Source organism: Polypterus senegalus, chromosome 12, assembly GCF_016835505.1.
Source record: "Polypterus senegalus isolate Bchr_013 chromosome 12, ASM1683550v1, whole genome shotgun sequence".
NCBI lineage: Eukaryota > Metazoa > Chordata > Cladistia > Polypteriformes > Polypteridae > Polypterus > Polypterus senegalus.
Genome location: NC_053165.1, coordinates 23,883,226 through 23,909,033, shown reverse-complemented (window position 1 = coordinate 23,909,033; position 25,808 = coordinate 23,883,226). Strand labels below are relative to the sequence as shown.

Below are 25,808 nucleotides of genomic sequence, written 5' to 3'. Positions count from 1 at the left end.
AGAAGATAGATGGATGGATGGATAGTGTCCGCTCTAGAAATTGAATCCTAGACAGGGTAAGCTACTGTTTTGGATTACTTGCTGGCAGACTTCATCTCTCCATCATACAGGGCCATTTTAACAGCATCATAAGCTCCGGGCAAAGTAATGCACTGGGTTCACTTTTTGACAGCAAAACAGAAACATGCATACCCATCAGAAACATCGTGGGCCCCTAAGCTCTTGTGGCAACCATCGTGCCCATATGTTAAGATGGCCCTGTCATGTCCTGAATAAGATGTAGCGGAAAAAAAACTGGATTAATTCTATAATGGTATACAATGATTGGAAGGAGGCATTGCTACCTCTTGCACCCTAGCACAATTCCTAGTATTTTGTTTTGAATTTGCTAGTTTATATTGTGCAGACCAAGGACATGCTGGTGCCCTGTGATGGGCTGATATTGATGTGCCCTGTGATAGATTGGTAAGAAACAAACCTTCTCTCCAGTTTTGTGTTTTTACCTTGAATAAATTAAAGTACTTATCATTGAACCCATTTAATCCAATGCAGGGTCACAGGCTATCCTGCTAATATCACAACAACAACAGCAATTTATTTCTTATATAACCCAAAATCACACAAGGAGTTCCTCAATGGGCTTTAACAGGCTCTGTTAAGAAGTCAAGAATAAAAAAAACACTTGCAGGGAGAACAAATGCAAGAAATAATATGAGGCTCAAGACAGAAGGGAATCCTAGAAAAAGCAACAGTCCATCACAGAGAAGACTCACAATTCAAAGCACCAAAGAACCTAACATGACTGTTGTGTCTGCTACGAAAAACACACAAGACCAGTTGCTTCTCCAAACTCCAAACTTTTACTACTACCGTTTTCTTACAGTGCGCATCCTCCAACTGTCACAGGAGCAAATCTACAACCAGTCCTCTCTGTGTATTTTAATGACCCTCCCAACATCACAAGTACAGTGGGATAAGGATCTGTCACTCAACATTTTAGAAAAGGTGTGCACAGAATTCACTCGAGCTCCATATGTGCAAAGCATTCAATTATTCATCTTAAAATCTTTTATTGAGCACATCTGTCTCATTTAAAAGTGTCCAAAATGTTTCCAGGACAAGATCAAACCTTCCAACGTTGCAATCGAGCTCCAGCCTCACTGAGCCTCATGTTTTGGGCCTGCACCAAATTAACATCATTCTGGACCAAAATCTTTAAATGCCTTTCAGATAGCCTTGGTGTCACAATTACTCCTAACCCATTAACAGCTGTGTTTGGTGGATTCACAGAGAGAAGGACAAACAAACTGTAATGGCCTTTACTTCACTATTGGCATGCAGGCATATCTTGCTAAACTGGAAGAATCCTAGTCCACCTCTTTTAAGTCAGTGGGTAACTGATGTTTTATACTATTTGAAATTGGAAAAAAATCAAATTCTTACTTAGAAGATCTGTACAAAGCTTTTTAAAAACCTGGCAGGATCTAATCAATAACATTTTAGAAACAGCACTAAAATTGCGGAAGACGATTTTCTCCCCCTTTTTTTTACTTGCAAAGTTTTTCTCTGGTTGTTGAACTTCCTCTCTTTCTCACGGGTGAGGGTTGATTTGAACTTAGTTTTGTCAAGCTTGACTTTCTTGTATGGGATGTTACTTAGTTTTAATAAATTCAATAAAATGTTAAAATAAAGATATGAGACAGAACAACTAGAGAGCACTATATGGATGTGTGTAAACTCCACATGGAGAGACTGCAGGCATTGTGCTCAAACCCAAGACAGTGGATTTGGGATTCTGCATCAGTAGCCACTATACTACCCTAGGTGATTCAATCTATTTACTGGAGTCTTCTCTTCAAACTGCACCAAAGTCAGACCTTATTATTTTATTCTTATTTAACATGGAGAAGTTGGTTAATGGAAAGATTTTCAAAAATTAAGTTTATTTTAAACTGAACATGGTGTAGTTATTAGTGTCTCATAGTGTAATAAATGAAGTTTTAGTGCCCACATCCCTGTCTTTTTGCATTATCTTCATTGTCCCTGTTTAAGTATTATGTTTTCTCATGGTTTTTCATTTTTCCATCACATTCCCAAAGATAAAACAGGTTTGCTGAAATAGCAACTCACTGTATGAGTAAATATGAGTGAGGTTTATTTATTTGCCTTGTATTAGGATTTTTCCTTTTTTACTTACTCCTTGGCGCCAGAGCACAGGGCCAACCATTGTACAGCACCCCTAGACCAATTGCAGGTTAAGGGCCTTGCTCAGTCCCTTTTGGCAGTAACGAGATTCAAACCAGCAACCTTCCAGATACCAGTGCAGATCCTTAGCCTCAGAGCCACCACTCCGCCTAAGTGGGCCCTGCAGTGAAGGGTTATCCCATCCTTATGGTCAGAACCGCCAGAATGGACTGTGTCTCCCTGTCAAATAGCGCTGGCGTTAGCAGGATCTTAAGATGAAGGAACACATGATTAACGGCCTGAATGTGTGCAGTGACCTGGCCCAGCTTACAGAGACACCACTAGGATGGACTTTGGCTCCCATCTGGCTTTACGTAGATACTCCCATTTCAGTAATCCAATCTATTCAATTAAATAGCATAATATACCCTATTGAAATTAAACATTTAATAAAAGCTTCAGTTTTTGAAGATGTGCTCATTCAATTGTTACAAAGTTTCTGAATTCTATCCTGATTATTACAATATACTAAATCTAAACAGGATTCTCTTCTTGTTAGTATTTTAACATACATGTACTGAGTTTAAAACAGCCACTGACAATGCCTATAAACTCCTGTTCTTCTTCTCCACAATTTTATAACTATTCTAGCTAATATTTGGGAAACTGAAGTCCCCAGGGTAATACGAGGTAAAACAAGTAAGCTGACTGATGTTTAAATAAAATTAATTTTTGTATTTCAATGCATACATACTTGTTTGACATGGCAGGGTGTTGCATGTTGGTTGGATATGCAAGTAAGAGTTTCACTGTACTACTACTACTACTATGGCACAGCATAACATAACCAGTCCAGGAGTAATGTTGGCAGAGTACTACACCAGCCACCTTGTATTTATGAAAGTCACAAGATCTATGCCTAGAGCCTGCCCTGCTTATTTTGTCCTGAACAGGGTCTCATGGGGTGCTGGGGATCATCCCAGCTAGCATTGGGCAGAACAAACACTGGACAGGAGGACACCAATTCATCGCAGGGCATACACACACATCGGGCCAATTTAATGTCACCAATCCACCTAACCTGCATGTCTTTGGACTGTGGTAGGAATCCAGAGCACCTGGAAGTAACTGACACAGACATGGGAAGAACATGCAAACTCCATGCAGGAAGGACCAGGGACACAAACTCTGGTCTCCATACTGAGAGGCAGCAGTGCTCCCACTGCGCCACCCCTGCATAGCATGTATTCAACTAAAAAGAACTTAACTGATGCTGTAGGCATACCTTTAATCTTGCATGCCTTGGGGGTAAATTGAATCTGCCCAGTTTAGGGTCACAGGGAGGCAGGGATTATCCCAGTCACAATGGGTGTAAGGTAAGAAGCAGTCATGGTGGGCAGCATGCCAGTCCTTCACAGGGCTCCATTGCACAGCCAATCAGGAAAACGTTTTCTTGTTTGGTTTTAATCCAGTTGTTTGCTGTTTTTTGAAATGGTGGTGCAGTGGCTAGCGCTCCTACCTCAAATCTTTGGGGGTTTGGGTTGGGAATGGATGAAGGAGATGAAAAATTATTTGGTTTACAGTACAGTAAGGAGACCTGGGTTCACTTCCCGGGTTCTCCCTGCGTGGAGTTTGTATATTCTCCCCGTGTCTGCGTGGATTTCCTCCAGGTGCTCCGGTTTCCTCCCACGGTCCAAAGACATGCAGGTTAGGTGCATTGGCAATTCTAAATTGTCCCTGGTGTGTGCTTGGTGTGTGGGTGTGTGTGCCCTGCGATTGGCTGGCACTCTGCCCGGGATTTGTTCCTGCCTTGCGCCCTGTGCTGGCTGGGATTGGCTTCAGCAAACCCCCATGACCTTGTATTAGGATATAGTGGGGTGGACAATGACTGACTGACTGACAGTACATGAAGGACTAAACATATTTTGTTAATTGAAAAGCATTACTGACAAATACTTTGTGTTATAACAATCACATGCAGCTAAACACACTCTGATACCAGTCAATCCAGAAATATACAGGGAGAACATCCAACCTCTATGCAGTCCCTGGCACTGTAAGGCAGGAATGAAAGCTCTACGATATCACTCTGCCAATGTTTGAACACCTGTACTAAACTTACTAAACTTTAACCTGATAAAAACGAAATGTAAATCTATAGTATAACTATTTTTCAGTTCTTGTCACTTAATTGCAGGCTTAATAGCTGTCATTATGCATGACGATAATGGCAGCAGCAGGCCGTTCCTTTTCGAAATGATGCAATATGTTTTCAAAATAACGCAGTAATTATCGTGAAATACCACAATACTTTCGTAAAATAACTTGTCTTTTTTTGTGACAAGCATAAACTCATACACTTCAGATACTCGTTTTTATTCGGTACTGTTTATTAATCGTTTTCAGTTCTCCTATTCTCAATGTCCCATTTTAAATATTTATATTGGAATATCAAATAAATAAATAGAAAGAATTTTCCCAAGCAAGATATTCGGTCTGCGTCTTGGTAATGTCATCAGCACAGAGCAGTGCTCTTCAACGGTGCGCCGTGACAGCGACCCAGTGTACCGTGGAAATGATGGTGTAGCGCACTAGGGTCTTAAGCTCCGCAGGTGCCCGAGACCTGTCTGAGGATGACAGAACTGCCTGGAAGAAGCTGGCATAAAATCAGCTCCGCAATCACTACGTTAGAACATTTCGGACTATATACTGGCTGGTAGAGTCCATTCGCCTGGGTGTGTGGTTGCCAGCAAGGCTAAAAGGCCTGGTGGATAGTGGGCATACAAGCTGCCTCTGAGGAAGGGTTTTTTTTTTTTGGGTGGTAGGGGAGGGTTGTGGACAAAGGGACTAAGCAGCTGGGAAATGCCACCAAAGCGCTCACTAAGTGGCATGTATGCAAACAGCGTGCTCGGATTGGCTGTTTTACAGGCTACTATGTGGTCCCACTACTTCGGTCATTTGAGCACGTGTATGAGATATGTTTTTGGTTAGTAAAATAGTGGTGGGTCTTGAGATGATTTTGGTTACAAAAACTGTACCACCACACAAAAAAAAAGTTCGGAAACGCCATGCTGGATTAAGTGATCAATAAATAGGAGAACACCAAAATGTTTCTTATTTTTTGGGAGAACCCAGCACTTTGCAGCCTATTTATGAGCCCGAAATTGAGGAAGATGATCTGATAAACGGTGAAATAATGAAGTGCCTTTTTCGCGACCAATGTACTTGAAGTGTCCTAACTACTATTGGCCGGTATGTTAGTTGCAGCGCGACCCACGATCGTTGTTAGCAGGTTATACCGTCTCCACCTTCACACCCACCAGATCTTCCAGACTTCTAAAAAAACCCAAATCTCATTCAGAAATCACAGAAAAACTAACCTCTTTAAAAGGGGCACTTCACAACCTATAATTAACTTGTTCTTTCTCTATAATCGAATCAAACCGGAAGAGCGGGGTAATATATTAGCCTAATACTACCGAGTATTGTACAGTACTAGATGATCCCTTATTAATATTCAGTAGAGGAAAGGTGTGTACCTTATGCAAATTAGAATGTTTTAAAGAAGGGATTTACCACATTTAAATGTTAAATATGACAAAAAAAGAATAGCAACCATCTCACCCTTCAGAAAACTTAAGAAAATAACCAACTGGCATGCTGCTCGTAGCAGTGGCTCAAAGACTCTTTCACGTAAAGGGAGCAGCTGTCAGAGGCGTTGCATTGACAGCACTGACTGAATAAACTCGGTGCACGCTTACTGGTGCTTCATTTTCTCCTCTGTTTCTTTTCTTCAATTGATGTTATTTTTATCAAAAGAAATCTGGTATATTGACGATTAAGGTGTGCTTTTAAGGACTACTTAATAACCTGGGAAGTTTACAACTTTGATTTAAACCTTAAGCTGGATATACAGCAACTACAATCCCCAGCACGCTCTACGTTTCTTCTCTAGTAAATTGAATTGCGATTGGTCAGTCAGTTGCTACTCACCAATCACGGGTGGCGCTGCTTGGATATGTGTTTTGACGTTTGGCATGCTGAATATGAAACCTGTATTTCTATAGAAATCGACAGCTTCTAAAAGAGTATAAAAAAGAGAGTGTTTTCAAAAGAAATAAATACACCAGTTTACGTAGTTTATCAAGTCTGTTTATTTAGGTTTTCTGCAGCCATGGGAGGTAACGAAAGTACTGTTAGAAAGGTGTCGTTTGCCATGGATGAAGAGGACAAAGTCAGGGTGCTGCCCGCCGGCGTTAAGGTAAGTGTGTCGGTCAAGCATAACAGCCACCAGAGCGGAGTTGTGGAAAGATGCCCATCCAAGGGACACCGAAGCAATCTACTGAAGGATCGCTAAACGGACCAGCCTCAGTTTTGCAGCCAACAGGCCGTAATGTTTTTCTCCTCTTGCTCGAAACATATTTAAATAAAAGTCCCGCAGTAAACTTACAATTGTCACATTAAGCGCATAAATAGTCTCGACTTGCGGATAACGCTATTGTCTGACTTTACCATAGGTGCATATTTGTATTGTAGCAGATCACCTCTAATTGTTTTGACTCTTTTGTTGGTGTATGCATGGATGCCCAGAAGAGAAGTAATATTTTGCATTAATACATTATAACGTCGCCAAACTTATTTTAAGCATAATAGAAAACAAAATAAAATATGATATGGCTCTTGTGCATTCCTCCTTTAGAATTCTGAGTTTCGCTAAAAGTAGGTAAAGTTCCATTTGCTGTCAAGGCATCAGTCATTCTGACAAGGATAACAGAGGGACATTCGTCACTGACGTCGACCACGGGCATGCTTAGCAATTTGTCCATACTTGAGTTTGTCATAAATAACTTTCGTGGGCTCTAGGTTACTTGTCTTCATGATTTTTTCTCACAGGAAAGATTTGTCTCAAAAAGGGATCGTTGCTTTATTAAACACATATGAAGATATAATTGATTTAGATTTAAAAGTTTTTCTCCTTCGGTGTGTCAGCAAGAGGGAATATACACTGATACAAAAAAGCCAATTTGAACAACTTTGCTGCGGTTTTAGTTTTTGATCCACTGCATTTTTTTTTTACAAATTAAAATTATGATGGAATGGTATGCATTGGTTAGTGTTGCTGCTTCACGAATACAAGAAGTGGGGTTCAAATGCCGGCCCAGTATCAGTGTGTACGGAGGCTGCATGTTCTTCTCGTGTCTTGCTTGAGATTTCATCCAATTCAGCAATGGGCATCATCTCTTATATAAGCTGTCCCTGAATGAGTGAGTGTACTGTAGGTGCATTAATGAACGGTCGAATTGATGGTCCGAACATTGAATTTAATACCTTTGAGATATGCTCTTGCACCCTGTGAGCCTAAAATTGTTTTAAGCAGGTTTGATAAATGGAAATTAATATATAGCATGGCTGTTAGTGCTGCTGGATCACAGCTTCAGGGTCCTAGGCTCAGTTCCTTCCTTGTCCCAATCTATGCGGGGTTTCTTTGGACACTTAGTTTTGTTCCTGCACTCAAATAAATGCTTGGTTAGTTGGTGACTGTAAGATTATTATGACTATGTGCAGCGATAGTTTGGTGGCCTGCCCAGGGTACAGCCTGCTTTACATCCAATTCTGCCTGATAGGTTATGGCTAACTGAAACCCAGTTATGGACTAAATGTATTCAGAAAATGACAGAATTTTATGCAGTCTCTTAAATTTAGCAATTGGATAAGTTTTGGCTACTTGAATCCCTGTTATGGACTGTACAGAAAATTATGACATCTAATGCATTCTGTTCGTTTTTATCAATTAAGTAGGTGTTGGCTACCTGCAACCCCATTACGGAGGGCATGTGTTCAGAAAATGGTGGCATTTAACACAATCTTTTAATTCCGATATTATGCTATATTTAATTATTTTCCATATGTTTCATTGTAGTTGTCAGATGCTGTTATACAACGTGCAAAAGATCGGTCTCATTCCTTACCTGAGTCAAAGCCACCCCCTTCAGAAAGGAGTGAGGGGGGTCCAAGTGCAACAGGTATTATTTGGTATCTATCTATCTATCTATCTATCTATCTATCTATCTATCTATCTATCTATCTATCTATCTATCTAATTATACAGTGCCTTTCATCTATCTATCTATCTATCTATCTATCTATCTATCTATCTATCTATCTATCTATCTATCTATCTATCTAATTATACAGTGCCTTTCATCTATCTATCTATCTGTCTATCTATCTATCTATCTATCTATCTATCTATCTCATATAGTGCCTTTCATATGTCATATAGTTTCTTTCTTTCTTTCTTTCTTTCTTTCTTTCTTTCTTTCTTTAACAAACTGGGCACAATTCAAATGCTAGATACAGTATTAGTCCTGCTTTGAGGTATACCCTGCCAATGTCAGACTGAACTGATAGTGGGGTGGATAGTATTTGAGGAAAGAAGAAAAATCAAATTTGACAATACAGTTACTGGAATAAGGCAGCATGGTGGTGCAGTGGTCAGCATTGTGCCTGATGGCTCTCTTGGCTTCAAAATTCTGGGTTACCAATTCCAGTGCAGCTGATGCTCTATTCTAATCTATTATATACTTTCTTTCTTTCTTTCTTTCTTTCTTTCTTTCTTTCTTTCTTCAGAAATTAAATCCAAGCCTAGGACTATACCATGTCAGCTGTATGTATGCTATTTGGATTCTTTAGTTCTATTCACTTAATGTACATCAATCATTGACTTGTAAGCAGTGTTTAGTATCTCTCCTAATTAATAAAAAAAATATTTGCAAGTAACCTTGTAACTCTCTGAATTATTAAACCATTAATTTATTAAAATACAGTAGTTTAAAACTTAATTTTGTGAAAGTATCTAATTATCTTTAATATTTTTCAAGGTCCTTCTAAATCACAAGAAGGTCGCTCAGGCAAAACATACACAGAACGAGAAGAGGAGCTGTACCGAAGGTATGAGTCTAGTATTTTGTTTCGGTTTTTGGCCACCTTTATGAATTGCCACATTCAGTACTACATAAACAAAATTGTCCTCTCTATTTAGTATGCATTTCTGTGCTGAAAGAATTGTACTGACATCTTCTGGCCAAACGTGAAAGTACAGGCATGGTAATATTCCTTACACTCTAAATCGCTGATTCCTAACGTGGGGCAGTTTGAGAATTTAGCTATGCTAAACAATTTACCACATGAAAAAACAGAAATTCATTGTTAAAAATGATAGAAAAAAATAAACAAATATATATGTATTTTTTTTACAGAGACATTTATGTATTTATGTAAACATAGAAGGGATGGTGAAGAACACTTTAATTTATGATTTGGTTTTTCTACTTAGAAATCTTTTTTACCATTAAAATAATATGAGTTGTAACAATGATTATAAAATTTTGCAATATAACAAAAATATAAAATGATCAAAATATTACAGACAAAGCTGTCATTAAAGTTACTTTATATTTATGAATATCACGCCTCTTATTATATGTTTTCAAAACTGTATTTGCTGTATTTTCATATTACTTCATATTATATTATTTTTTTTAACAATTTCTTAGTGATTTCTTTGTCAGTACTTCAACTATCCTTTTCCCTCTTTTGTTTCCATGTTCTTTGGAAGCTTGTTTAGACCAAATTAATAACATTATGGGCTTCCTCCACGTGAGTAGGAGTTCACTTTTTGAATAGGTAATAATAAGAATAAGGTATATGTTACAGTGGGGGACATCATGATTTTAGAGAGGCCTAGGTGGGCCATGGCCAAAAAAAGGTTGGGAACCACTACTCTAAATGGTATTTTACATTTTATTTTCGAGCCACAAAATTCATCCATCCACCCATCCATCCTCTTCCGCTTATCCGAGGTCGGGTTGCGGGGGCAGCAGCTTAAGCAGAGAGGCCCAGACTTCCCTCTCCCCGGCCACTTCTTCCACCTCTTCCGGGAGAATCCCAAGGCGTTCCCAGGCCAGCCGGGAGACATAGTCCCTCCAGCGTGTCCTGGGTCTTCCACAGGGCCTCCTCCCGGTTGGACGTGCCCGGAACACCTCACCAGGGAGGCGTCCAGGAGGCATCCTGATCAGATGCCCGAGCCACCTCATCTGACTCCTCTCGATGCGGAGGAGCAGCGGCTCTACTCTGAGCCCCTCCCGGATGACTGAGCTTCTCACCCTATCTTTAAGGGAAAGCCCAGGCACCCTGCGGAGGAAACCCATTTCAGCCGCTTGTATTCGCGATCTCGTTGTTTCGGTCACTACCCATAGCTCATGACCATAGGTGAGGGTAGGAAGGTAGATCGACTGGTAAATTGAGAGCTTTGCCTTACGGCTCAGCTCCTTTTTCACCACGACAGACCGATGCAGAGCCCGCATCACTGCGGATGCCGCACCGATCTGCCTGTCGATCTCACGCTCCGTTCTTCCCTCACTCGTGAACAAGACCCTAAGATACTTAAACTCCTTCACTTGGGGCAGGATCTCACTCCCAACCCTGAGAGGGCACTCCACCCTTTTCCGGCTGACGACCATGGTCTCGGATTTGGAGGTGCTGATTCTCATCCCAGCCGCTTCACACTCAGCTGCGAACCGATCCAGAGAGAGCTGAAGATCACGGCCTGATGAAGCAAACAGGACAACATCATCTGCAAAAAGCAGTGACCCAATCCTGAGTCCACCAAACCGGACCCCTTCAACACCCTGGCTGCGCCTAGAAATTAGCCACAAAATTATTATTTGAAATTATCTATTTATTCCACCATTGTGTTAGCCAATATTATGTATGTAGTGAAAAAATATGGCAACATTTAATCTGAATTACTTACAATTTTCATATTAAAATTCCAGTAAATGTGTAGGTCATGTTTTAGCCATAATTAAGTAAGTTTAACTGCTTTAAATTACAAATTTTGCGTATCAAATGAGCAAGAAGGGTGATGAACTGATAAAGGACAGCAGCAACAGAATAACAAGGAACACGTGAACATACTGTATGTAAAAAGCATGCAGACTGTTTTGTTGAATAAAGAAGTGCATTGGCATAGTGAATACATTTAGACACATTTTAATAAATAATATCTGTTTGGTTAGTTGTGCTTAAAAATTATATGAATTTAAGTTGTGTAGTTAATAGTTGACACCATGCCACGAAGTATTGCTTTTACACATACTGCTAATGTTATGGGGCGGCACGGTGGCGCTGCTGCCTCGCAGTTAGGAGATCCAGGTTCGCTTCCCGGGTCCTCCCTGCGTGGAGTTTGCATGTTCTCCCTGTATCTGCGTGGGTTTCCTCCCACAGTCCAAAGACATGCAGGTTAGGGGCATTGGCGATCCTAAATTGTCGCTAGTGTGTGCTTGTTATGTATGTGCGCCCTGCGGTGGGCTGGCACCCAGCCCGGGGTTTGTTCCTGCCTTGCACCCTGTGCTGGCTAAGATTGGCTCCAGCAGACCCCCATGACCCTGTGTTAGGATATAGCAGGTTGGACACTGACTGACTGACTGACTGGCTAATGTTATGGGGAAATTAACCACAGTAGCCCTCCATGTTATGCTAGTAGTTGATGTACAGTGCAGTTTCTTTGTTGCAGTGATAACTGTAATAGAATTAATGAAACATTGAGATTTGTACTCTGCATATTTTTCTGTCTTTTCAAAAAATTGTTTTAGTAGTTTTCTGATTCACAAAGCCTCTGCACTTTACTTCAGCTCCATGTCACAGTCTTCTGTAGAGTTTCCTTCTCTTTCTTCTTGTAAGGGTTTCTCTTGTTGGTGGCCTGGTGTGATTTATTCCCTTCTCCACAGGACATAACTTCTCCGCTTTGTAACTGAGGATTTGTTTAAATTGGTACCGCTCCAGGGAGAAACAGATGAAGCTTGCTTTCCTCATTAGCTGTATCTTAACAATATACCTGGGGATGAATTCAGAATAGAGCAAAAATGATGTTAAAAATGATTTGGTCAAAGAGTGTTGTTTCAGAGGTGATTAAGCGAGCACTAGGAAAAACAATCAGGGATCAAGTGAAAGCCAGCAAATTGCAACTTGGTCTCATACCTGGAAAGGGAACAACAGATGTGCTCTTCGCCATCGGGAAAATGCAGGAAAGAAGACGCATTATGCATTTGTAGACCTAGAGAAGACATTTAACAAAGTGGCACAAAATGTGGTGAGGTGGATATTATGAAAGTTAAGTGTGGATGATTGCTTAGTATGTCAATGTATAAAGAACCAGAGACGGTGGGATAGTGAAAGTTCAAAGGTGAAGATGGGGCCGCTCCAAGAGTACATTCGGAGTCTACAAAATTAGAATTTTTACTTTGTGTAGTAGCGATGGAAGTGATAACCAGAGAAGTATGTCAAGAACTACCATGGGAACTCTTGTAAAGTGATAATCTTGTATTGATAGCAAAGAAGCAGATTTGAAGGTGAAAATATTGACATGGAAAATTAGCTTTGAAGTGAAAGGCCTCAAGGTAAATGCAGGAAGGACCAAGGTGATGGACAGAGGCATATACAGGAGGTGTAGAAGAAGTGGTTGCGTAACCATGCAGCATGCGCAACAGAAATGTTAGGGAAAACTCAATCCAATGCATGGTTGGTCAGAAGTGGGCTCAGAAATGACATATAGACTTCATTATGTCAATTGGAAGAAGCCATATCCACCTCCTGTACCTCAGTGAGGAAGCAATGTATTATATTATTTTATATTGAAATGAATCAAATTTTGCTTAATAAGATCTGTTCAGAACATTTTCAAAACATGGCAAGAACCTATTAATATAATCCTAAAATAAGCACACCGAGTCTGTGATGAACTCTTTTTCAAAGCATACTTTGTTGGTCTTAATTTTGAAGCATACTGTTGTATTTGCTATGCTAATCTTATATGCTCAATTGTGATCTTAACAAAAAAGATGTGAGTGCACACAAGGACTAGTGGTGTGACAGGTAGTAAGCAGGCAGTGGGTACAGCATTTGTGTGTAAGAGGATTGTGGAATGCTGATGGTAGCACATATAGATCTAGATATCAGCAATGGAGGTGTTTTGGAGAAATATGGGAGACTCTACTAGTTAATAATATGCTGAGTGTAGATAGATGTGCCAACATGGCAGCGATAAGAAGGGGGAAAGGTGCATGGAAGAAATTCCGGGAGCTGTCCCCCATATCTGACTTCTGAAGAGGTATCTCTGGCATGAAAGATTAAATATTTATGAAAGCTGTGCAAGGAGTAGAGTGAGATATGGTCAATGAAGGCAGAACAAGAAGCAGAAAAGAGAATGATGGATGTGCTGAGAACCACAGAATGAGTTGAATGTTGAATTAAGAGACAGACTTGGTGTGGAGGCAGTAGATGCTGTGCTGAGGAGAAAGGAACTAAGGTGGTGTTGGGTATGTGGAATGAAAGGCGAAGGATGATTGGGTGAAGTGCTCCATGATGGAAGTGGTGGGGACAAGGAGCAAAGAGGAGGTTAAAAAATATATGGTTTCAAATGTTATGAAAAAAAAAATTGATCTCATCCTAAAGGATGTTTAAGACTAGTGAGTATGGAGGAAACAGATTTGAGGGGCAATTGGCTAACCAGCTGTACAGTAGGCACACCCAAAACATGGCCATTGAATCAGCATTGTGGATGACGACGAGTGATTGTTTCAAGATGTAACTTTCAGAATCTGGTAGGGAAAGTATTTGTTGGATTAGCTGTTCTCAAAACAATTTTTATCTTCTTTGTTACCACAGTAATACTTTAAATCATTCTCGTTTTACTATCCGGGCTGTGTGGAAAGCTTTAATAAGGTAAAATTCAAGCTCTGCCTCTTGTGCGGCATCTAAAGATATTGTACAGGGTGCTCTGTATATTGTATACGCATGCTCTGTATAATTTTACTTTTGTGTTTGACTAAAATGTATTATTTGCATAGGTATGAAAGAGAACAAGCACTGGTACAAGAGGAGCTGGCCAGAATTGCTCAAAGAGAGAGAGCAGCTGCCAGGGAGAACCTGAACTTTGCCATTTTACAAGAAAGAGCTTCCACTGTCGAAGAGATTCAAAAGGCCAAAGTTCTCGTAAGTGCTGTAGTACAGCAAGTATATATATTTGTTTCTTCTAATGTGAATCTTTAGGCATTACAAATATCTATACAAATATCTGTTTTGATACTACAGTATTTTGTAAACTGTGTATTAAAGAGTTCTGTTTCAATCATTTGGAGCAAAGAAACTCCAGGCAATGTTATAAGACATTTGGGCTTTTGACATTCTTGAACACAGTCTTTCTCCTTTTTGGACTGGTTATGTATCATTGTCTGATCGTTTATATTTTTTTGTGTTTTATTTTTTGTAGGATAACAAAATGTGTAGGATTTTATAACCACCTCTGAATGGCTACAGCCATATTGTTTGCGGTTATTATGCCTCTTGGCATCTTGTGTCATTACTTATTACCTGTAAGGCCAGGTTTATACTTCACGCAACATGACGTGTTGTTTTTACTGTTTATACTTGCGCGCGTACTTTATGTAAATCTGGAAGAATCCACCAGGCGGTGGGTGGTGCGAGATACTATCACAGTGAGAACTGGTTCGGCTTCTCTGTGTTGTGAATTGCCTGGAACACCCATTAAATTCTGATGACACCTTACCGCAATATCTCTGAAAAGGATGTTTAATGATTAAATCACTCATTCCAGGGATGTGCCCATTCCAGCTAGCATTGGGCACGAGGCAGAAACAGTCGGGGGCATCAGCTCATCGCAAGGTGAATACAAGCACTCGCACACACTAGCATCATTTTAGTGTCACCAAATCTGCATATCTTTGGAAGGAGACCAGAGCACACTGTGGAAACCCAGCTGAAAACATGCAAACTCCAGACAGGGAATACCAACGACGTGACTGTCTGCGAGACAGCAGTGCTGCCGCTCCGCCACCGTGTCACTCCATGTGTGTAATTATTAACGGTATTCATTATTTAACTGAAATTAATGATTTATCTGTAAAATGTAACATACATACTTTATTGCATTTCATCATGAAAGTGATATCAAGTATAAATCTAAGGATTCTAAATGTGCAGAGAGTTGGAATATCATACATTTAATGTGTTTTGTGTGGTGATCTATTGATGTTTGCCGCTGCTGTCAGGTCAGGAGGAAACCCCAGAAAAAAGACGGAATAAAAGATGGTATGTGCGACTTTTAAAATGTATTGTGTCATTGTGATCGAGAATATGCAACGCTTGAATATAAAAGCACCACGAATGCATTTTGCTTCACCACATTGAGCCATTCATCGATCCCATAGGAACCGCATAGCATCTTTCTAGCAAATGTAGATAGTTAACAGAGACTCTGACGTCACATTCTGACTTTTATCACACTGTGCCCCCTGACTTTTTGCAGGTACTGCAACTCGGGCACACGTCGCGTTCATTTCTGAGGACCTGCTCAGAGGAAGCGTCAAATGAATGCTGGGAACACGTGGAAGCCATGATGTGTGCGCGTACGCGTTCTGAGCGTGAAGTATTAACGAGCCCTAAGGGATGGCAGTGAATAGCTAATAGCATTCAAGTGTTTGGATTTGGAAAGGAAAATAAATGTGGCATGTAGTGGTAGTTAGGAGTAATTTATACCAGCTAGTTTGATAATGTGTGTGATATTTTTTCTGACTGTGCTTCTGATTTGGTGTTTTGGTTCTTTCGATACCTTTTGTTGGTGTGACCAAGTTTTCAGTCTGCTCCTATTTGCCTAATTTTTTGAATCTCCTAGTCATTAACCCTCCTTCTGCCACCATGTGGACAGCTTTCTTGTAGACATGTCCATAACAAATGTTGGTCCCACGCTGATGGTGATGTACAGTCTGCCTGTCTAACTTGATAGGTGCAGTGATGGTCTAAACACAAGTCTTCGTTTGAGCATAGGAAGTTGTCATGAGGTTAAAAGTGACCAGTTGAAATTTAGTCATAGTCTGAACACTTTGACTAGCTTTATCAATAATTTATTTAGAACTTTGGCAACAGAAAACCTCATCTTGCAGTTTAAATGTGATTTGTGTATGTGCTTGTTTGTGTAAAATGAGCAGCGTCACAGAGCTGTCACTTCTGTTCATGGTCTGCTTACAAATAACATCTTAGTGTTACTTGACTGTGGGCAAATCTACCATATTAGTTTACTAAATAAAGGCACCATGAAAACCTCATTTCTGCAATTTCATCCAAACCTTCAAAGTTGAATCCATGTGTTTCTACTGTATTTTAACTTTCTATTGACATTTTTTTCCCTAGAGATCTGAACAGTCTTAATTCTGTTTGGCTTTATTTTTTTTATCTGTTTTGTTACTTACAGACACAACTCTTGCCTTGGCACTGCCACTAAATGACATTGCAAAATCATCATGTCATTGTCATTTTTAATCTTAGAATTATCTGGTACACACTGTGGTAGAGTGTTTTAAACAAGACATTCTTGTTTTTAAAAAATGTTATATATACTCAGCAAAAAAAGAAACGTCCTCTGACTTTCAACTGTTTTTACTTTCAGTAAACTTAATGTGTAAATATTTGTATGAACACTAAAAGAGTCAACACCATAAGACATAAACTAAAAATGTTTCACAATGTGTCCCTGAATGAAGGGAGGCTCAAAATCAAAAGTACCAGTCAGTATCTGGTGTGGCCACCAGCTGCTTGAAGTACTGCAGTGCGTCTCCTCCTCATGGACTGGACCAGATTTGTCAGTTCTTGCTGTGAGATGTTACCCCACTCTTCCACCAAGGCACCTGCAAGTTCCTGGACATTTCTGGGGAATGGCCCTAGCCCTCACCCTGCGATCCAACAGGTCCCAGACGTGCTCAATTCCTTCGACGATAAACACGAATCCGTCCATCACCCCTGGTGAGACAAAACCGTGACTCATCAGTGAAGAGCACTTTTTGCCACTCCTGTCTGGTCCAGCGAAGGTGGGTTTGTGCCCATAGGCGGCGTTGTTGCTGGTGATGTCTGGTAAGGACCTGCCTTACAACAGGCCTACAAGCCCTCAGTCCAGCCTCTCTCAGCCTATTGCGGACAGTCTGAGCACTGATGGAGGGATTGTGTGTTCCTGGTGTGACTTGGGCAGTTGTTGTGGCCATCCTGTACCTGTCACGCAGGTGTGATATTCGGATGTACCGATCCTGTGCAGGTGTTGTTACACGTGGTCTTCCACTGCGAGGATGATCAGCTGTCCTTCCTGTCTCCCTGTAGCGCTGTCTTAGGCGTCTCACAGTGCGGACATGGCAATTTATTGCCCTAGCCACATCAGCAGTCCTCATGCCTCCCTGCAGCATGCCTAATGCACGTTCACGCAGATGAGCAGGGACCCTGGGCATCTTTCTTTGGGTGTTTTTCACAGTCGGTAGACAAGTCTCTTTAGTGTCCTGCGTTTTTAGAACTGTGACCTTAAATGCCTACTTTCTGTAAGCTGTTAAGGTCTTAACGACCATTCCACAGGTGCATGTTAATTAATTGATTATGGTTAATTGAACATGCATGGAAAACATTGTTTAAACCCTTTACAATGAAGATCTGTAAAGTTATTTGGATTTTTAAAACATTATTGTTGAAATACACAGTCCTGAAAAAGGGACGTTTCTTTTTTTGCTGAGTATATATGTAATTGTTAAGACTTCAAAACAGAACAGTGCATAAAGCGCGAGTGCAATGGGGGACAGACAGTTTTCACGGCTGGATGACAGCATGACCTCTTGCCAAGATGGAAGGTGCCAGGGGATGCTCTAGCAGAAGCCGGAGGAGAGCAGCAGCTTCATCCACCATACGTTAAGTGGCAGTGGTTCACTGGAGGCTTCTTAGCTTAGGCCCTGACGGGGTTACACTTTCGGACTCCAGTTCCCATGAATCACTATCGGTGTCCAAACTGGGACACCCCTAATGGACCTAATGCATGGGAGATGGGACTGCTCCTGGCCTTGGTCGTCTGCTTGTCCAGCCCCTGGCACCTTCCAACTTGGCAAGAGATCATGCTGGTGTCCACTAGAATACCCGTCTGTGCTCCATGGCACTCGCAAAAGGACTGTGATTTCTTTCTCTTATAAATACCAGATCAAGTCTCATTATTCCAGATAACACTTGGTGTAGATGCAACTGTTGCTTATTTTTTACTTGTTTTGTTCAGTTGTTTTCCAAACATATAAAACTAATATAGATGATACATTTAAAATTCTGGAACAAACTCTTTTTACTACTTAATTGTTAATAAAGAATCTATTAAATTTATGTGAACCGTAGGAGAGAATCTGAATAAAAAAAATCTTTGCAGAAACAAATCTTTATTTCTTACTTTTTCAGCCTGACCACAGTAAAGTTGATTTTGTCAAAATTTTATACATTGATATCAGCAGACATTCAATTACTGGTCTACCTTGGATAAGAAAACGCTGTTTTGCCTTCTTATATACGACTCCAGATGTTTATTACATCTTGCTGCACAGCTGGGAAGTGTTTCTCACTTTAAAACTGGGATCGGGTTGTTCTTTTTATGCCTGACGTGCTGATTATTCAGTCCACTGGTCTGTAATTCAGAAACCTGCAAAAATCTACTCATCAGTAACATTTGCGCTTTGGCAATTGCAAATGGATGCAGTGATATAAACTACGAGCCAGGATTTTGATGTTTATTTTACTTATAGCTCATCTACATAACATAAAACCAGCACCTGCTTAATCTAATTCTGAGTTACGGGAGGCCAGAGCCTATCATGGGTTCAAGCCAGAAAACATACAATATAGCAGGAATGGTGACAGTCCATGGCAAGACACTCTCAAGCTCACACTTACATGGTAATTATTTGCAACTGTCAGGCCACCTGGCTAACACATCTTTGGAATGTGTTTGCTAACGTGGCAAGGACACAGGGAGAATGGGCAAACGCCACCAACCGGACTACAAGTTTGAGTTAGGAACCCAGCACGCTGGATCCATAAGGCAGCAACACTAATCACTGTGTTGCCTTGCTGTCCAAACAGCCATGATGTAAATGAAATGTGTATTTAGTAGCTTTAGATAAACAGACATTATCAATGCAAACAACTTGAAAATCCTTTAGAGCATTTTGGTTGTCTGCCCAGTTACCAATACATTATGAGGTTTGAAGTCTGCAAAGGCAACATCCACAGTCAGAAAGCTTTGTGAATGTAGCAAAACATCCAAGAAGTTAAAATGTAAGATCTTAACATCTTTTGCAATGACACAAATGTGTTATGGAATATTTAAATTATCATTCCCAGTTATTATTATTATTTGAAAACAGAGTTAATAATGTCAGTTATTGTAATCACTAACTAAAACTGAACAGCCCTCTGATTGAATTATAATCATTTTAGCAGGGGGAACCACCAGAAACCATACTTAAGATTTAAATGTGTTATACTAAAAATATTTATTCATTCATATGTATTCATATTAGAATAAAGAATTCTGAGGGATCATTTTATGTTCTAGTTCGACTTATGTGACACTGTGATTGTGCTGTTTTCCTAATGAAGTATTTATTAGGGTTCCATACAGCCTGAACTCTGTTTGCTACTCCGTTACAATTAAAGTGTTATGTTAGTTAACTGTTGCAGAAACAAATTGAAAAATTCTGTGGCGATCGGCATCTCTCCTTCTTTAGGAGCATTCACATATACCACCGACCGTCCCAACATGTATGCCAACCCATGTGTGCCCTCCATTAAACCAGTAATGCTACAGTAGTACCCCCTACTGGTTCCAACATGTGTCCCTACTTGGGTTTCCTTTATCTTCTTATCTCTATATATAATCTTCATTTGGATCTTGATCTTTGTTTGTCCGCGAATGAATTAGAAGAAGAAGCACTAGATGTCAGTAGAGAGACAGCTAAAACATAGGCATTGCATTAAGAATCTCCTCCAGGCTTATACTACTGAAGACTGTAGTACTCCAGTCACACCTCAAAACACAGACATTCAAACTAAACAAATTGTGCTTAAAATTAACTAAAGAGATCTTCATTTAGATCTTGATCTTTGTTTGTCTGCGAATTCCACGCATGCGTAGACCACTTTCCAGTTTAATACGTTGTTGTTACTCACGGATGTCAACAATGTGCCAGAATAACGAAAGGGGTGGTGGACAGTGTTACACTACTTAGCTCTTGAAGCCTGGTTAGAGAATGAGATTGCCGAAGATAAAAGGTACGTGCCTACGTAACATATGAATGAAAGGAAGACAGTGGGTAAAATGTTATGTTGTAGCCGGCGAGTGCTGCGCGTCTCACAGTTGTACCGTGGCTTGCTCACATGTCAGTGAAGTGATCCCTATTTATGCTTTAAAGAGACTGGATACCTATGTGTCCCCCTTTTATAACCATTGCTCCCTGTATATTGCCTTACTCTTTGGATTGCCACAAAGCAACCTGCGAGATTGGAGAAAGGTTGAGAAGACATCGTGAGAGGAAACGATAGCGTCGTGAAAACGAGACGGACTGTGAACGGACAGAAGCAGAAATGCTCCTACACCACCATATAATTACGATTCAGACAGTGATTCCAAGTAGGCCGTTCCTATCGAATCAATGTCCAAGGGTTTTCTTTTGTAATTTTGTTTCCCTTATAAAAAATCATAATGCTGTGCGACGAAGGGCCCAGTTCACGACTGGCAGCCGTGTTTAAACAGGGAGCCCTTCACAGACAACTTTAACACGCACAAAGTAGTTTGGTGCACATGGCTAGTAATATATAATATGCTACCGTGGCTGTCCGTTTGTCTGTCCAGGATTTTAAATCACCTGTACCTTGTAAACCGTGTGACCTATTGACCTGAAATTTGGTACACATATACTCCGTGACGTCTACTATCCACTTTTGGGGTAGATGACTGACCTCCAAGGTTATTCCTTATTTTATTTTTATTTTGTTTTATTGTAGAATCAACTCTCGGCAGCGGCCAGCAGGGCTCTCATGCGGCGCATGCATACAGGCGCCGTTCTCATCCCTACCACCTTCACAGTCACTTTCTCTGCCTCTTCATATTTTAAATCATTCTTGAGGCAGATTGAACATTTAAGTGCCATCTTATGTGAAAAATTAAGAAAAACACTGCCTTAATCAGTTTTAACGCGAAAAGATGGCGACAGAAGAATAGAAGAAGCGGGCCGCTAGATTGGAGAACAGAAGAGCTGCTCAGAAAGCAGCAAACGAATGCTAAACGTACAGAGAAAGAGGATGAAAACTATGAAATCTATGTATTCACTGCATGTTCTCGTGCAGTGCGTCGTTACTGGTATTTAATATTTCATTACCTGGTACTGTTTTTGTTTCAGTTGGTTTCTTCATCTTACAATAAATGTAATTATTATTTGTAGAAAAAATGTCGAATTACTTGGGTAATTTTTAACAAGTCTATAATGGTTTACTCAGAAACTAATAGCTGATTACATTGGCAGATCTCATACTGTTAGAGGATATAGTAAATGTAACTTTTCAGGAGAGGTTACATATTTCAAGATTATGCTAATCCATTTGTAAATAAATGGACAATAAAATACTTTTATCTGCTAGGTGGATTTTCATTGTGATCTGTAGAAACTAGTATAAAAAAATCATAACCAGGTCTCATGGTGCTTTATCATGTTTTCAAAATCTGGTCGCTATGTGTTTATTAACTGAATGAGTTTTATAATGAAGATTCTGAGAGGTTCAGAATTTCACAGACTTCCTTATGTCATAACTTACTGGGCTTCCTAAATGACATTCTGCAACTAATATGGAATTGTATACCCTCTTCTTTTGTAGAACTCAAATTGGCAGAAATCAAGAAAAAATCTGTTAAATTTTTGGTATAAATTGGGTGTCAGAACATCATGCTTCCCTTCAGAATGTCCAGCAGGTATGCCTTAGTGCTGATTGGAATGTTTTAGCTCTTGCCAATGGGAAGAAAACTGATACACAGCTTTCTAAGCATTAAAAATGGTTGTTTTTGCCAGCTGAAGTAGAAAATACAATCTTATCTCCGAAGACATCCCCTTGCGCACAAAGACGTGGTGTCTTACTGATTTATTACGCTTAGCAGAGGCTATGTCCTTTCTTATGCCACGTGACTCACTAGCATCCTTTCCAAAAGCAAGTGGTTAAGTTATAATCTTGAAGGTTGAAAATTGTGTGCTTGTCTTTCATACGATTGGACAATTTGGACATCCCTCGGTGACAGCTCGGTTTTTGTTGTTTTCTTGTGGAGCTGCCCCATCGACTTTACTTCAGCATCAGCTTCTGTGTTTCTTTCACTCTGCCTCGTCCTCCTGTTACAGGTGAGAAAACAGTTTCTCTGCATAAGTAAATTAAATTGTGGAGGAAAAATACCAAAGTAAAAGAGCATTCTGGTATTTAACACCTGCCAGGGAGGAACAGTTTTTGAAGTATTAACAAAATCAAAAAATGTTCATGTTAATTCTCTTAGTTTTTTTTCAGGGAAAGAAGACAGAATTTTTGAGGTAAGATACTGTAGTTATTTAAGGTAAGGAGAACAGTAATTTCAAGGTAAGCTAGTTAACTTCGTTAATCATGATGCCAGCGAGTGGAAAGCTTCATGTTGTTTAGCACATGCAAGTAACAATTTCACTATCCTACTATACATTACTATTTCATTATACATTAATGACCCCATAAACCTACAAAGAAGGCAGTGACATCAACCATATACTGAAGGATTGCAATTACAGGTTGGAGATATGGCAGCATAAGAGATGGCATTCAAGTTTTGGATTTGTAAAGGAAAATAAATGTTACATGTAGTGGTAGTTTGGGGCAATTTATACCAGCTAGTTTGATAATGTGTGTGATAATTTTTCTGACTGTGCTTCTGGTTTGATGTTTTGGTTCTTTCAATATCTTCTGGTGGTGTGACCAAGTTTTCCGTCTTTCCCAATTTGCCTAATTTTTTGAATGTCCTAGTCATTAACCCTCCTCCTGCCACCATGTGGACAGCTTTCTTGTAGACATGTCCATAACAAATGTCAATCCCACGCTGATGGTGATTTACCTGTCTAACTTGATAGGTGCAGTGGTGGTTTTCATCATAGGAAGTTGGCATGAGGTTAAAAGTGACCAGGTGAAATTTAGTCATGGTCTGAACACTATGAATGGCTTTATCAATGATTTATTTTTTTTCTACGTAGATCACAGTTTATTCAGATCTTTGGCAACAGAAAACTTTAAAATTTTTGCAGTTTAAATGTGATTTGTTTATATGGTTATTTGTGTAAAATGAGCAGCGTCACAGAGCTGTCACTTCTGTTCATGGTCTGCTTACCAATAACATCTTAGTGTTACCAGAATGTGGGCAAATTTACCATATTAAATTTTTAAAATAAGGGCACCATGAACTGCTCTGCAGCTTGATCATTTCTGAAATTTCTTCCAAGCCTTCAAAGTTGAATCCATGTCTTTCTACTGTGTTTTACCTTTCTTTATAAGTTATCTTTCTATGGACCTTTTTTTCCCTAGAGATCTGAACAGTCTTATTTCTGTTTCCCTTCATTTTTTTTTGTGTTTTGTTGCATTTTGATTAGCAAATGCAAGTAACAATTTCGCTATCCTACTATACATTCCTATTTCACTATACATAAATGACCCCATAAACCTACAAAGAAGGCAGTGACATCTAAAATATACTGAAGGATTGTAATTACAGGCTGGAGATATGGCAACACACAATAAATGCATATTGTAATGGAACCAGGGGCGTCAGTGAGCCCCAAATGCCCAAACATGAACACACAGTGAGTCCTGGGTCCAAATAATGGAAGATTTATTAAACCACTTTTTCCACAAACTTGCAAAAAGCACAAAGGCACAAGTCTTCTCTCTCCACAATACCTTTTTCTCATTACCACCACACTGTCCTCCTCCAACCAAGTGTTGCTCCACACACTCCCAGCTTTGACTTACCTAGAAAAGGGAGCGCGGTCCCTTTTATTATTGACCCAGGAGTACTTCCGGTGCCAGAGCGATTGCCCGATGCAAGCACTTACAGGTGATGTGGAAGTCCATTATAACAGGGAGCTTGTCTCCCTGCAGCGCCCTGTTGCTGCACCCAGTGACCCCAGGAGGGCTGCTCTGTCGGACTACATCTCCCAGCATGCCCTGCTGGCTTCCCACTGGGCACTGGTATCCAGGCTGCTGCCGCCATCTAATGTACTGGGGAAGTAAAAAAAACCAGCGACATCTTCTATTTTCAGTGGACTGTCCGTCCATCCCTTTTGGTCCGTCCTTCCTTCCAAGTCTGATCCCATTCTCTTCCTCGGCCAGGATGCCTATCTGCCTGTTAGGAGCCTCCTATCTGGGTAACAAACCGTCCCCTCTTTTGGACAGGATTCTCGCCCAGCCCATGTGGCATCTACAATGTTTAAGTGCAGAAAAGTAATTCAAATGGCTAAACTAGAGACTGAGTACAACATTAGTTATGATGTTTGTAAACTGTGGCAGTGTTTACAGATGCTTATGGATTACAAAAAGAAATGTGCATCCACACCCTCTCTTCCATATGGCCTTAATGCTTTCTATACTGAAATTGATTGCACTGAAAATCTATCTTCCATGAGACTGGCTATACCATCAAGTAATTCATCATCTCTGTGAATAGCTTAAGGAGGACTTTTAATCAAGTCAGCATATCTAAGGCATTTGATGTAAAAATTGTTTTAGAAATCTGACATCTATGAAATGATGTCCAGTTTATCATCTTTAATATCTCTGTAAGGGAATCTGCATTTACCATCTGTCTGTGGGAGATATGGGTATCTGGGTGGAAGTATGTGAACATCACGATAAACTCAAAGTAAATTTGGATGCCATGTGAGTACAATGGACATCCATCCATCCTTGTTAATGGATAACATTAATCAAAGAAAGGTACAGTCAGTACATGTTGTATACAAATTTTCTACAAATCTTTTAAGGTATTCTAGCTTACTCCTCAACTGCTGTAAGAAGTTGGCGCCATCTCTGTATTTATATTGTCAACCTATAGCTCTTCTAATCCAAAAAAACTGAGAATGACAGAATTTGTATCTGCTGCTACAAGCTAGTAATTATGTGGTGATTAAAACATTATTAATGTACTGTACTTTTAACCCGCTCTAAATGCTGTTTGTTTGAATAAAAATAAAACAAATAGGATACGCAAGCTTTCTAATGCAAGAGTAAACATTTAATTCATGAACTTAAGTAAAATGAAAATTTTTTTTGATAACATTGCTTTTCTGTACACATCATCGTAAATTTCTCTTTGGATCCCCTGCCCTGCAAGGATGTTATCAGCTGTCCTGTATGTGAGTGGTAAATTGCACAGAAAATGCTTTCTCAGGATTTAGATACCGAAAGATGCTTTACACTAAGTTCCATTCTCTAACTGACTGGTAAGACATGCTGTCAGCATCTTATCTGGGCTCTGACATACACTGGACATTAATGGAAATTCATTGGAGAGGTGCGTGTATGGAATGTGCAGCCAGGCAACAAGCTGAGCCTCTGTAGGCGAGAGGTAATTGTGGCTGTTAACCCCAGGAAAGAAAGCTATGACTAGAAAGTATGGCTGATTTTATACAGTTGTGTGCTTTTTTGTTTTA

The 25,808-nt window shown here is 40.0% G+C and overlaps 1 protein-coding gene across 2 annotated transcripts in view; it reads left to right on the top strand.

The window, feature by feature from the left end:
- Nucleotides 1-6,188: 6,188 nt before the first annotated feature.
- chchd6a (coiled-coil-helix-coiled-coil-helix domain containing 6a) overlaps nucleotides 6,189-25,808 on the top strand; it is a 546,344-nt gene continuing 526,724 nt past the window's right edge. Inside the window, exons 1-4 of one of the 2 annotated variants that reach the window (XM_039771514.1) lie at nucleotides 6,189-6,445; nucleotides 8,105-8,207; nucleotides 9,066-9,135; nucleotides 14,094-14,238. In XM_039771514.1, coding sequence (XP_039627448.1) covers nucleotides 6,359-6,445; nucleotides 8,105-8,207; nucleotides 9,066-9,135; nucleotides 14,094-14,238 — 405 coding nt within the window. In that variant the 5' untranslated portion in view covers nucleotides 6,189-6,358. The remainder of the gene's footprint in view (nucleotides 6,446-8,104; nucleotides 8,208-9,065; nucleotides 9,136-14,093; nucleotides 14,239-25,808) is intronic. The other variant, XM_039771516.1, reaches the window with a different exon arrangement.